Source organism: Tyto alba, unplaced genomic scaffold (genome assembly GCF_018691265.1).
Source record: "Tyto alba isolate M040663 unplaced genomic scaffold, T.alba_DEE_v4.0 Super-Scaffold_1, whole genome shotgun sequence".
Classification (NCBI taxonomy): domain Eukaryota; kingdom Metazoa; phylum Chordata; class Aves; order Strigiformes; family Tytonidae; genus Tyto; species Tyto alba.
In genome coordinates, this window is record NW_024881261.1 from 24,154,603 (window position 1) to 24,167,532 (window position 12,930).

The following is a 12,930-nucleotide window of genomic DNA, read 5'->3' on the forward strand; positions in this document are numbered from 1 at the left end:
CATGAATACCAGCAAGGCCCAGATCACCACCATTTCCCCTTGTGCAGAAGTTAGTAGAAACAAACAAACAAAAAAAATCATCCTAGGCCTTAGGAATGACCAGAGGTCCTCGTAGATTCCATATATTCTTTCTGACACAAGCTAACAGCAGATGCCTGAAGAAAAATATAAAGAAAATCAGCATATAACGACACTTGCCAAATGCTCTCCCTCCCTCCAGCTATTTGCAGCTCAGGACTCTGACATTTCCATTTCAGTGTTTCTACATTGCCATTTCAAAGACCAGCCAAAATTAATAAATCTGTAGCAGCATACTACCCCCATCACAGGCAACATTTCAGAAAGCCAAAGTCTGTCTTCTAGCCTCCCAATGCAGAACCACCTCAATGGCACAATGTCCCAAGCATGAGGGCAAAGGGGCAGCCATTCCCTACCACCACCACCAGCATCTCTGCTGCAACTATGCAAGAGTCCTAAAGTCACCAAGGGGAAGACACAGCTGGAGCAAGCATATGAAGATGAAACAGCAAAGCTCGACTTTTCTCACCCAGTCAAACCCAAAGAAACAAGACAGTGGTGAAAACCTCATCACTTGCCTTCACCTACTGACAAAGGAGGAGATTCAAGTGCCAATAGGACACAACAGCTAAATACAAAACTTCTTTAAAGAAATGCTGGCAGATGTACTTTCTGACAAAGCCTTTCCTCTAGCAAAACCACTAATATTATTACCTTGTAACAGTCTTTTCCCACGCTCTCCCAACCTTCCAGAAACAAACAACTCCACGCATAGAAGTGTAATACTATCCCTAAAAGTACATACACACATGGACGTGTACACACAGCCAGAAAGCTCACACAGTTGGTAACAAGCTGTGTTTCCAAACACCAGAATCTCTGAACCCCCTTGGTATTACTGTATTGGAGAAACAAAACAAACAAAATGAAAGGAACAAACCACACCAACTTAGAACAGGGTTTCCACTGTTTTCTTCAAGTAATGCAGAAATTAGACTATCAACACCACAGAGTAGAAGTCAAGATGGTTTAAGAAATTATATTTGTATCTCTAATCTGCACCCTGAAGAGTGGGCCATGGAAATTTATTCTCTTTTCCACTATTTCATTAATTACTTTGCAAAGATAATCTAACTGAAGGCAGATATGAACATGTGTACAGCAGTAGCAAAATGAAAGAAGGTATTAAAAATAGCTGAGAGATAGATCTTTTTTAAAATTTACAGTGTGCACTTTTGCCATTATAGTTTCTACCCCCTGTGTCATTCAAAGCTGTGTTTTCTTTTCACATGCATATTTTTCAGTTTATCAGCGAACAACTTGTCCAATAATTTTCTTTTGGTTATCCAGCAGGTGGACCTGGTATGGGAAGGAGAATTCCTGTCCTCTTGCTTTCAGCAGAAATGCATACACAGAGTATTACGTATTGTACACATTATAAAGCAAAATAAAAGCAACCTGATGTGCACATTAAGAAGAAGCCGGGAGCTTGGGCTATCACAGACACCAGTAACTTTCCAGGAACTTCAATAGTCAAAGGAGGTCAAATTACTGAATCAGAGCAGGCTCACAGCTATAGGTGAGAGTCATCTTGGTCACAATTAGCGATGTGAACACATCAGGGTTAAGTGTGCTCAAGCCTGTCATGCCATTCCTTGACTACAAAGGCACAGATAAATCCAGATTGGGTGGTTTTCTCTCTCTCTCAGAGAGAACTCCCACCATTCAGTTTTGATTCTTGCCTACAGCATATTCCACAATTTGACCAAAGCCAGCACTGCAAAGCAACATGAAATGTGAATGCATGTGCATGCACCAGTATATAGAAAAGGAAGGAGCAAGCACCCCAGCCACCCACTGGAGGCCTAGTCCTTGGCTTCACATTTGAAATTATCTCAGAATATGGGCAAGGGACCACCTTCTGAGCTTGCTACAGCACTCAGAGCAGGACTTTGTAAACCCCTTGATGAGACACCCCTCCGCAGTGTCTGCCACCCCCTCCCCACCTGACTCATCCTTCCCCTCAAGCCACAAGCTCTCAGAGCCCCTGCTCATCAGGCTGTTTTGAAAGTTGTTCCCAGTCTTATTCAGCCAAAAGCAATAGGCCAAGCAGAGCCCAGTGGATTCAGTCTGAAGCCTCAGTATCAGTGCAGCCACTGAAAAATGAGCCAGCACCATGACCGCATTAGGAGGGTAGAGGATATCTGCCTACAAAACAACTAAACACAGGCCAAAGCACCATTTGGGCAGCAGTCAAAGTCTTCAATAAGCTTTGACATAACACACATGCCATCCCTCATGTACAAGCCCTGCTTCTGGTCCACATCTCCTCTCAGGGCATACCAGTTCCTCTTTCTGGCAATATAAATGTCTCTGCATCTCCACAGTCATCCTTCCCATGTTGCCAGTGGGATATACGAGGCCTGTGCCAACTCTGCTTTATTCTGTTTGCTTTTCCCATCAACTAGTTACTTTAGTTACTAAAAACCGATGAAGAATTTCCAAGAGTCTGTGATCTGAATTTCATTCCCCCACTTTTTTCCAGCTAGCCATCAGCTTGTTTTGTGCCACTGTGATGGAGGCAAGTCATAGGGGGAACATCTCTTCCAGGTTTGATAGTGAACAGGTAGGAAGGAAACATTTCACCACTGAGGTTACCTTCCAAACCGTGTGCTAGGTTAACACCTAAGAAGTTGGTATTTACAGTCTGCTACAATAATCAAGAATTCTACCCACTGACCATTGAAACTACCCACCAATTCACTAACTCCACCTGCTCCAATTGGCTACTGCGAAGAGTGCCATTTCTTGCTTCTACAAGACTTCTTCCTTGCTCAGGGCAAGATGACATCCAAGGAGAGCCTGTGCTGCAGTGGGAGGTGCTGGGAGCCATTCCCACAGCATCGCGCTCTAGTTCCCCTCTGAAGCAATACATCCTCCAGCTGACAATAACAACACTGCCACCTTCATCCTGACCTGAAGCAATGAAGATCACCAAGCACAAACACAGATACAAGGCAGATATAAGCACAGCAAAGGGCAGGAATTCTTTTATCTCATTTTATCTGATGTGGCCAGGATGCGTTAACTGCACCAGCCACAGTCCGGACACAGGAAGAAGTGTGGTGTAATTGTACTCCCCCTAAGAATGGTGCAATTGCCATGCTGTCTAGCCTGCCGGGGCATTTGCTTGAAGGCCCCCACCAGATTTGTGATGAGCAAAATGGTGTATTTTAGCTGTCCTTGGGCATATTGGGTTAGTGTAATTTCAAAGGCTTAACAGAACCTACATCCCAGAGAAAGGAAGAACTGTGGGATACAAACACAATGAGCAAAAGGAATGGAATTTTTCAGACCAGAAGGTGCTGAGCCCCACAGCTTTGAATGGTCAAACAATTTCTCCTTTCTTGCACCAAATCAGAGCAAAAATTAGTACAATCCGCTGTCACTTCAGACCTTGTATCCTGTACAACCACCTTCAGTTCAGAGTGAGTAACGAAACTCTCAACACACAGCCCCCCATACCACCTGCACCCCACCCCTGCACTAGAGCCCTCCCCTTCCTTCCCCCAGCCCCACATGCAGCACCCCCAACCTCCTTCCCCTAGTAGTGCTGCGGTTCAGCATGTTTCCCTCCATTTTTGCCTCCTGCAGCTCGCAGTTTCCTCTGCAGCCCCACATCTTGCAGCACACCCCCGCAAGCCCATGTTCTACAGTGCTGCATCCCCCCAGCTTCCTGCAACTCAGCGGGGAGACATACCCCTTCCCTTCCCCGGCAGCATACAGGGCAGCCCCACTCCAGCCCTCCCATCGCTGGCTTCCCACCTGCAATGGCACCTTTTATTTTTTTTAAAACTGCATTTTGCAACTAAATCACGTGCTCAGCTGCTAGTTTGGGTGCAGAGCCAAAAAAACAGTGCATGGGGGAGGGGAGCTGATGTATTTTTTGTTTCATGTGACCAGCTTCCCAGCAACTTCACAGAGATCGAGAGCAGAATCTCCCCCCACAGCCCTCCTTCATCACCAACCCCTTCTCCCAGACTCTCTCACAGCAGAGATGCAGAGCAAATGCACAGCAGAGTCTGGCACCTTGTGATTACAGCCAACCTTGAAGTCAGAGAGAAGTGAGACACCAGACTCCCACCCCAGCTGATAGTCGGAAGGCTTCCATGCGAGGAGCTGATCTTTCCTATAAAAGTGATGGGTCATGGAAAGCTGGTGGCAGTTAAAATTAAAAAAATACAATATTAAAGGTAGGCTAGAAGGGAGGAGCATGCTCTGCTGCTCCACAGGTGTTGGAGTGGTTCCTCCTACCCCACTGGAAGCATGAGAGCCCCAAGGAATACTGCAGTGCTGGTGATGTGTGGTGTCCTGACAGGGCAACTCTGCATCTTTGTCCATCTGCATCTCTGAGTGTGAGGTCTGGGCCAGCATTAGAGACAGCATGCTATGGTCTCCCATGCAGAAAAAGGTAGAACTTGTGGGTTAGGGGATTAAGAGGGAGGAGGCTGCAATTACAATGCTAACTTGCACATGTAACTACATTTTTTTTTTTTTGTTTGAAAGTTGGCAGGAGGAGGTGTTTCAGATCTGAGAGGCTAGCTGTAGAATGTGTGCTTAAATAAGCAGCATCCCAACATGCTTTTGCAGAGATCAGGAAGGGACAAGTGATTTTTGAAATAAACATACAGTCTAAATTTTAGAGGGGTTCCACATACTTTCTGCAATGAGATGGGCAGGACAGTATGCACAGCAGTGTCTCTTCACTCACACAGAGTTGTGCAAGAATGTTTTTCTTAAGTTCCCTTTGCAGAGCTCTCTTTAATTGTTCCTAGACCTGCAGACCACAAGCAGAGATTTTGAGGAAACAAATTCTGGCAAATTTCTAGAAGACAGGTAATTAAAGGGGGCAGGGGGGGTAGTGGAATGATGTTAGAAAAAATTCCCACAGAACAACTACTTTCATAGCATCTTTTGCCAGAGAATCTCTGAGTGTGTAAAAAACATTTACTATGCACCCTGAAAACTCCTGAAGCACAAGAGGGTTTTCCCTACATTCAGAGAGATGCAGGAGAAAGCAGAGTAGTGAAAGCAGAGACCATGTCAGTGACAAATCTGTGAAAAAACTCAGATTTTTGGATTTTGAACCTCTCACTACCATGTTTTTCATCCTTCTGCAGAAAGAGAAATGACAATAGAAACAACACAGTTCAAATCTAATGGATTTTGAGTAGTCTCTCAACGCAAAAACTGATAGGGGCAGCACTAGCTCTGCTGTGATACCTCATAATATCTCACTATGGGAAGCATGAAATCCTACCTCAATGCCATACTAGGACCTAATGGATTTTTATTATAAGGTCCAGTATTCAGAAGCAGGGGGGGTGGAGTAATTGAAAAAATAACATTTAGCTTGTTTGGGTGGAACTGCCACACAACAAATCCTGCACTGCACTTGACAAGAGCACAGCCTGAAAACAGTTTCCTTCATTTGGAAGCTCCAGATCTGGCCTGTCTGGCAAGCACAACAGCTTGAAAGTAGTCACCCTGTCTGCTTTCAGATTTCCAGGGAAAAAGGCACTTGACTTGCACCTTTTCCAAAAAAGCAGCTGCTATGCTACAGTTCTGATTTATTCTCTGGCTAAGTTTATTTCTTGTTTTGATGAATGTTTAATGCTCCTGGCTAGATAAGTTTAGGTCTCGTTTGCCTGGGGGCATTTAATGCTACATTACTGCAATACTAATTTTAAGGCCATCTACAGCTTTACACACACACAAGTCTTTTACTATTGTTTGGATCTAAATTACGTGGTGTATTTTGACACTGAATTCCACAGTACCATATCAAGATGACAAACACTGAACTCAAGAGATGGCAAGATTCACCAATTAACTGACAACATACCCAGAACAGCAGTCCTCACTGATTAAGTTCATCCCATATACTGATTGACAAACAAAGACTGAGGATGAGGGGTTGAAACCGTAGCTCTCATGTTATCTCAAAGCATACAGATCTGTAAATTGCTGCCTATTCCAAGCAAAAAATTAGAAGGGAAAGGCAGGTGTGTCAGAAGGAAAAAGAAAATGCAGTAAAACAGTTATTAAAGCACTAACACTGATATCTACAAAGCAACTTTCTCTGTTGAAATTGGGTTTTAACGGGGTGGTGGTGAAGAAATCGAGTCAACATGTCTTCAGACTAAACCCTCATTTTTCTACAGAACACACAAATGAGGAATAGTGGCAGAGAAAGCTTCTCCCACACTACACAGAAGATAGCCTCAGCTCTGCCCTAAAAGGAGAACTTCCACCCTACTAGAGTTACTCCGACCCACACAAGCCGATTTTCAAGCCAGAAAAAGACAGCAGAGCATGATCTCCTATGGCTAGCACCGGAGAAGGCTCTGCAGTCCCATTTGAGTTCTGGGGAGCACAAAGGTGGGATCCAGACTGCAGCACTGCCTGTTAGAAGAGGCTCCCCAACAGCCACCATTCCCAGCAGACAGCACAGTAAAAAAAAAGTCTCCTTATGCTTCCTTTTTTGCCATCTCTACCTGGACAGCTGTTCCAGCCAGATGAGACCTGGGAAACTGCTCATCCTATCATCAAAACTGCCATCTCCATTTCAAGGTGAATGCTAGCAAAAGCAATCCCCACCCCTTCCTCAGCCTCTATCCTCTTCTTCAGATCTGGCAAGCAGTGTATCCAAATACTGCAGTCCTTCAGCACAGCAGGCAGAGGACAAATACAAATATCTGAATACAGCATACTGTGAAACTATTGCTGCAGTCCCAGCATAGAAATACATAGCTCACACAGCTCAACAGAAAGCTGAGGAACACAGGAAAACAGAAGTACAGCCCTTTACCTAAAAATAAATAAATAAATATTCAACTGTGCTGTAAAACAGGTCTCTGCAGCAAAAATAGGTTCCCAGGTAGCAGGGGAAGGGGTTAGTGGCAGGGCAGGCAGCACTGTTCAGGGCTTAGGGACACCAAATCTCCCAAGCTGCTTATAACCAATACAGCCAGGATCTGAAGTGACAGCAGCCAGCGGGCAGGAAGGCCTAGAAAGCATCTCCTCCAGGCCCTAGTAAATGCAAGCATAAAATGTGCTTCTAGAAGAAAAACATTAATGGCACTTGTAGCCAGGAACACAGACAGGGGACAAAGATGACTAAACAAGTATCCAGAGGGAAGCCAAAGCCACAAGGAAAAGTATGGAGCATGGAAAGGACAGAGCACCCACCAAAAAGAATAGCGCAAGAAAAATGGGATCATGTGAGAAGAGAAAGCCCCGCTTAGAGATGACACTTATTGGCCTTGGTAAAAAGGAGCAAAGGACAGCACGGTGGCTGCCCAGGGCAGGCTGCTCTCCTTCATGGGCCATAACGCACAGCAGCAGCCTAGAGCATTACTGACCGTGTCACCCACAGTTCAACAGAAACTAAGCCTGGTAACCTCTGATGAGTTCACCAACTGTTGAGATCACAGAGTAATCAGTTTTCCGTTTTACAATTATTTAAAGAATTTCCTGTACTTCACATTGTCCCCATGTTCACTCTTCCACCGTGCCATGAAATGTTTCTCTATTCAGCTGGCACAGAGCCACCAGACCCTCCAGTCACCACAGCCAAGCTGGCACTCAGAGAGGGCATTCAGCCTAACATCATCAGCCACCACCTAAAACAGCGACCATGCTGTTGGCTGATCAGCTTAGGAAGTTTCTGCCTCTGGCCCATCTGCTTGTTCTCACCTCCTCAGAGTCCAGTGCCAGATCAGCTGTTTGGTTGGCAGCCCTATGAGCAGGGAAGGAAAAGAGGCAGAAAAGGCAATTCTAAGTCTTCTCTGAAGTCAGTTGAGCTTCCAAGGCAGTTGATAAAATTAACAACCTTAACAGAAACTGCCCACTGCGAACAGCAACCAAATAAAGCTGCTAGTTCCCAAATGGCTGATGACCAAGCCACAGCTGCGACGGGGGGAGAAGAGGGGGGAGTGCGCATGAATCCTTGAGTGAGTCACTGCCTCCCTGCATCCCTGCTGGCCTAGATAAATGCTGCTGCCAGTCGATGATGGGTGCTGCAAACCAACTCAAGCCCACAGCATCCCTGCTGCTCATCTCCTGGTGGGCACAGAGCCCACACCAAACAACGCAATCTCTGAGCAAGTGTGCAAACAGGAGAGGTAGTCACAACAGCCATTAGGTCTTGAGGTTTCCATACAGCTCCAATAAACTTTCATGTTTCTTCTTGTCCTTGCTCCTGCTTTCAGAAGTGCCCCCTTAAAGGCTGGGATCTCAGGCAGGTGAGGATGCAATATAAAACTTCCCCTTTTAGACAAGATCAAAAAAAAAACCAAAAAAAACATGAAAGCAAATAAATAAAATAAAAATAGTGATGAAGACACTGTGTAGCAAGTTGCTCCTCGTCCCTACATTGGCATTAGTTGGTTTACAGTGCTGGCTGCTCACTTGTACCATCCAAGCAACAGGTTCTGATGGATCACATCAGGCCTGCCTTACCTCAATGCTAAAGTTTAGGGAGAATGCAGCAGTAGGTCTGCTAACCACTCAAAGCACAAAATGCATCTAAATGAAGAGCAAATCATATCAACTCTAAATCACATGTGTAACATCTGCACTACAGATGCACTGAGGACAGGGAACTGGTTTAAAACAGACACTCCAGCTAGTTAGACCTCTACAACATAAAAGCAAGCCTCAATTGCTGTGATACTGAGGCACCGTAGCTACAAATCCTGCAGTAAAGTCATTCAGTGTTTTAAGAATGGAAGGTTTTAAGCAAGTCCTATAGTGCTTAATGTAATCCTATGGAAGAGCTATTAAAGTTTTAACTGTCCTCACCCACTGAGTATACGACAGATTTCTTTCCTGCAGTTTCATAAGTGTATGAACACACCAGAAGAAATGGGGAGAGAAAAGGAAGAGAACCTTGAAGGAGCAGAGAGAGTCTCCACCTTCTACATCTGCAACCCTGGCGTACACACTGGATGCTGAGGATTTCAGCAACAGAAACTGGCTAGCTAATATTCACACCAAGAAGAAAGGGTCAGGCCACAAACTGTAAGTTTCAGGCTAAAAGTGTTGAATTTTGCAATTTGTAAATCCCACCTTCAACGTCACACAACTCTGAAAACTTCCCCCACGACCCTTGGTTGTGAAATAACAAAACACACAGGACCCTGGGTAAAACATGGTTGTTCTCACAGTTAGAATTGCCTGAGATAGCACAAGATTCTCCTCAAAACCGTTATCCTAAGTACTTCAGGGAATGCAAAGAAACAAAAGAACAGCTTATCCTTTGCCTAATTCATCTATTCCTCTGGCCTGAAGATTTATCTTACAATGGTTTCCCCACTCCCTACCACAAAACCCCCACCACTTCAGGTGCATCTCATCTGTAACTTTTAAGACATGATATAGACGGATTACAGTGTCGTCACACATGGTTACAAGCAAGGAATATGCACAGAGGAGAGCAGCACAAGGCAGAAAGGAAGATGCTGTATAGGGCACCTGTCTCAACTAAGAGTATGGTAACAGCAAATCCTACAAAGTATATGTACATACAATAGCTTCATAAAGGGTCACTGACATAACTAAATATTGGGGAAAGGTCAACAGTTTAAATTCCTTGTGCAGTCTTTCTACAGCCCCTTAGACAGGCAGGATTGCTTGAATGCCTTGATACCAGGTTTCCTTAAGGAAACTGCAACCAAAACAAGCGTATCTGAACTCATTTACTGCAATACTAACAAGTGAAGAGGAAGAAAGTTGTAATTTCTGCAGCCTTCACACCAACACAGCTCACACTGAGAAACAGAGCCAGAGAATGAATGAAACAGAGCAGTTGAGACCTGAAGTGCTGCATACCCTATGCTAAGGCAGGCAAAGCAAATTGATGGGAGTATTCCATCCAGCCTCCAGCTGGGTACTCCAGCCCACTGATTCTCCTGAAGCATCCAATGCTGCTACCCCTTCCAAGCAACTGTCTGGTTAGTGATGCCCATGTGACAAAAAACAGGCCAGCCCAAGACATGATGTATTCATGACATTTCTAAAATCTCCTGAAAATGCAAAGATGTCCCATCTCAAAAAGGCCTGTCTCCCACCCAGCTCTGGCAAAGGTATCCTAAACCACAGCAAATCCCTGCTGTAGAAGGAAGTGGTTGACCAACTAAAGAAACTAAGGAGAGCCAGAGTAAAGCAGCTTCCCATTCTGCTGTGCTCCAAAATATCACGTAGAAACACAACAATGGACAAATCAAGCAGTGGACTTGGAGACTTGGGAAGACTTCTTTATTTCCTTCTATCGGTTGACTTGGTCTATCCAATACCACTCTAGTGTAATCTCTGCTTAACTTCCCTGAGCATCTGGCTTTTGAGCACAGAACATACGTCACATGCCCCAGTGTTCATACATCTGTGCTAGAGGCAGATTTATATCAACTGGCTCCATTCCTGCTTGTGTAATCGATCACCCTTTGTCATATTTGAAAGTGGCATTTCTTTAGCCAAACTCTGGGAACTGGGGCAAAAGATTCCTTACCAAGCTGTCAGGGAGCCCAGGAACTCAGAGATAACAGGTCTCTGGGAGGATGAAGTCACTAGGATTGTTGAGCCTGGGTGGAACACAGCAGGGGTCTATATTCTTCAGAGAAAGAAAGAGTTTTAGGAGGAGCAGCTTGATGCTGTTCTGCTACCAGCAATTATGCTAGGTTTTAAACAGCAAATATGCTTCCTTTTAGTGACCAGAGTTTGATTTAATGTCCCAGTCCACCACAGATTTATTGCTTTTGGAGTCCAAGTCTCCCTCTCACACTCCTCCCATCTCACCATACTTGCGGACTTTTTCCTTACTTCACATTTTAACTAATAGATTTGTGGTTTTAAATAAAACAATTTTTCATTTTGAAACACAAACAATAAACTGAAAGTAACTATAGAAGAAAATGCATACTTTGTCTCTTAAGACTAAAGTCAGCAAGTAACTTCATATAAATCTTAATTCAAAAGGTATCCAAAAGACAGCTGAGGGTCACTGCTGACGACCTGTGGAAGTCAGGCAGACACACGGCACTTGGCTATCTCCACTTCTGAAAGCACCCAGGAGACCTGCAAGTGCAAGCGTAGGCAAAAGCAAGCAGCCACGCTGCCACAGGAGTAGCAACTAAGGCCAGCTATAAGCTGGATATAAAGAGGGGGTGGGGAAAGGCTGCAGCGAAGACCTGGTGTCATACCAGGACAGGCAGGGAGAGCGACAGAAAAGAACAGGTCATGATCGGGCTGGGGGGAAGGGCAGCATTGGAGCTGCAGAGCAGAAGAGAGAGAAAACAAGGCACCCTCCTGTCAGACAAAAGACTGAAAAAAAAAAAATAAAGTAAAAAAGACAATTTCTTGAAAATTCTGTTTTGTAACATTGCAGTGACATGTAAAGTACTGCTCTAGCAGCCACAGAATGCCAGATGAATGTGACAGAGGCTGGTTTGCAGAGAGGGAAGGAGGAAGATGCACTTAATGGCATTCTCCAAAAAGGACACATGGTCTCACTGAGTACTGCTCTCCTTCACTTCCCCAAGGAGGTTCACAAGGCAGAGCTGCAAGGACAGTATTTGATGGCAGTAAGATACCCTTTCCTATCCTTGCTGTCTTGAAAACAGCAATATATTTGAGGTGCAAAACAGACCAAACTTACAAGTAGTTTTCTAGATTTCTTTTCAGAGAAGGTCAATGTGACAAGCTCAGACAGGCTTTTATGAAATCTGCTTGCTAAATCGAAGACAGTACTTGAGAGCATTCTTGTTCAAGTCCCTTACAAATCTGTCTCTGATGATGAATAACCTTAGGGACTATGGAAGCAATTCACAAAGCAGGGTTCAGAGAACTTCTGTGTTACAATTTTTCTATTTGAGATACAATTTCCATCTAAAACTAAGCCTTCTATTGAATTACAGGTCCTGCTTTTTAATACGCACTTACCAAACATATGAGTCGTATCTCCACACACATCTTGGCGAACACTGTTTCTGGTTCTTTTGAGTAGCTTGTTAGCATACTGTGTGTATCTGCAAGGGCCAGACAGCATGTCACTAGAGCAATAAGCTTTCTCCAAGAGCTTTTAGCAAGCCCACAAGCTTCCTAACCTGCAGGCTGGAACCTGTCTGTTGGAAGAGTGCCAAGAGAAAAATGGGATGCCCTTTCACAAGGACCAGACACACAATCAGGAGCGAGCATCTGAGCACGGGCCAAACGTACAGGACTTATGGCACGCTATCAGAGGTTTTATCAAAAAAGTTAAAGCAAGGTTTGATTCCCCTGCATTGTGGGCATGACACACGTTCCAGTATAAGAAGCAAAGATCAGCGTATGGAACAGAAGATCTATTTAGGGACGCGCCATGACCCTAACAAAAATGAATACAGAAATTACTGTATAGAATTAAGTTTCACATAAGGAAAAGGGTCAAATAAGCTGCCTTTTGTAAAAGCCCTGCACCCTCTGCTATACCACTGATAAGAGTGAAATAAAACATGGGAAAAGAGATCCCATCAGCAGCCTTGCTCTGAGCAACTGCTTTTCTTTTAGAGAAACAGGAGAGGAAGGGAAGAAAAAAAAAAAGCCTTCATTAGTCACTGATAGGATAAGTTGTATTTACAAAGAGTGCATTAGTCATCCACTGGTTTTGTTCCAGAGGGAGCAGAGGAGGGCTCTGTCTTCTCAGCTTCCACAGGAGACAAGGCCTCCATGCCTGAAAGCGCAGCCACTGCACACTTCATTCCAGAAAGCGCTCATGACGGCGCGAGGTCCCCGCATCCCTCCACCCAAGCGCTGCCTTCTGCTCTCTGACGGACACCGACTGGGAGGACACAGGTGGAAAACAAATCCTTCCGA

At 44.7% G+C, this 12,930-nt stretch overlaps 1 protein-coding gene across 15 annotated transcripts in view; it reads right to left on the reverse strand.

Moving 5' to 3' along the window:
* CAMK2G (calcium/calmodulin dependent protein kinase II gamma) overlaps positions 1-12,930 on the reverse strand; it is a 120,011-nt gene that overhangs the window by 72,195 nt on the left and 34,886 nt on the right. For 3 of the 15 annotated variants that reach the window (XM_032982204.2, XM_032982198.2, XM_032982199.2), the window contains one exon: positions 12,019-12,104. The exons of the other annotated variants lie outside the window; for them this stretch is intronic. In XM_032982204.2, the coding sequence (XP_032838095.2) occupies positions 12,019-12,104 (86 nt within the window). The remainder of the gene's footprint in view (positions 1-12,018; positions 12,105-12,930) is intronic. 15 annotated transcript variants of the gene reach the window in all.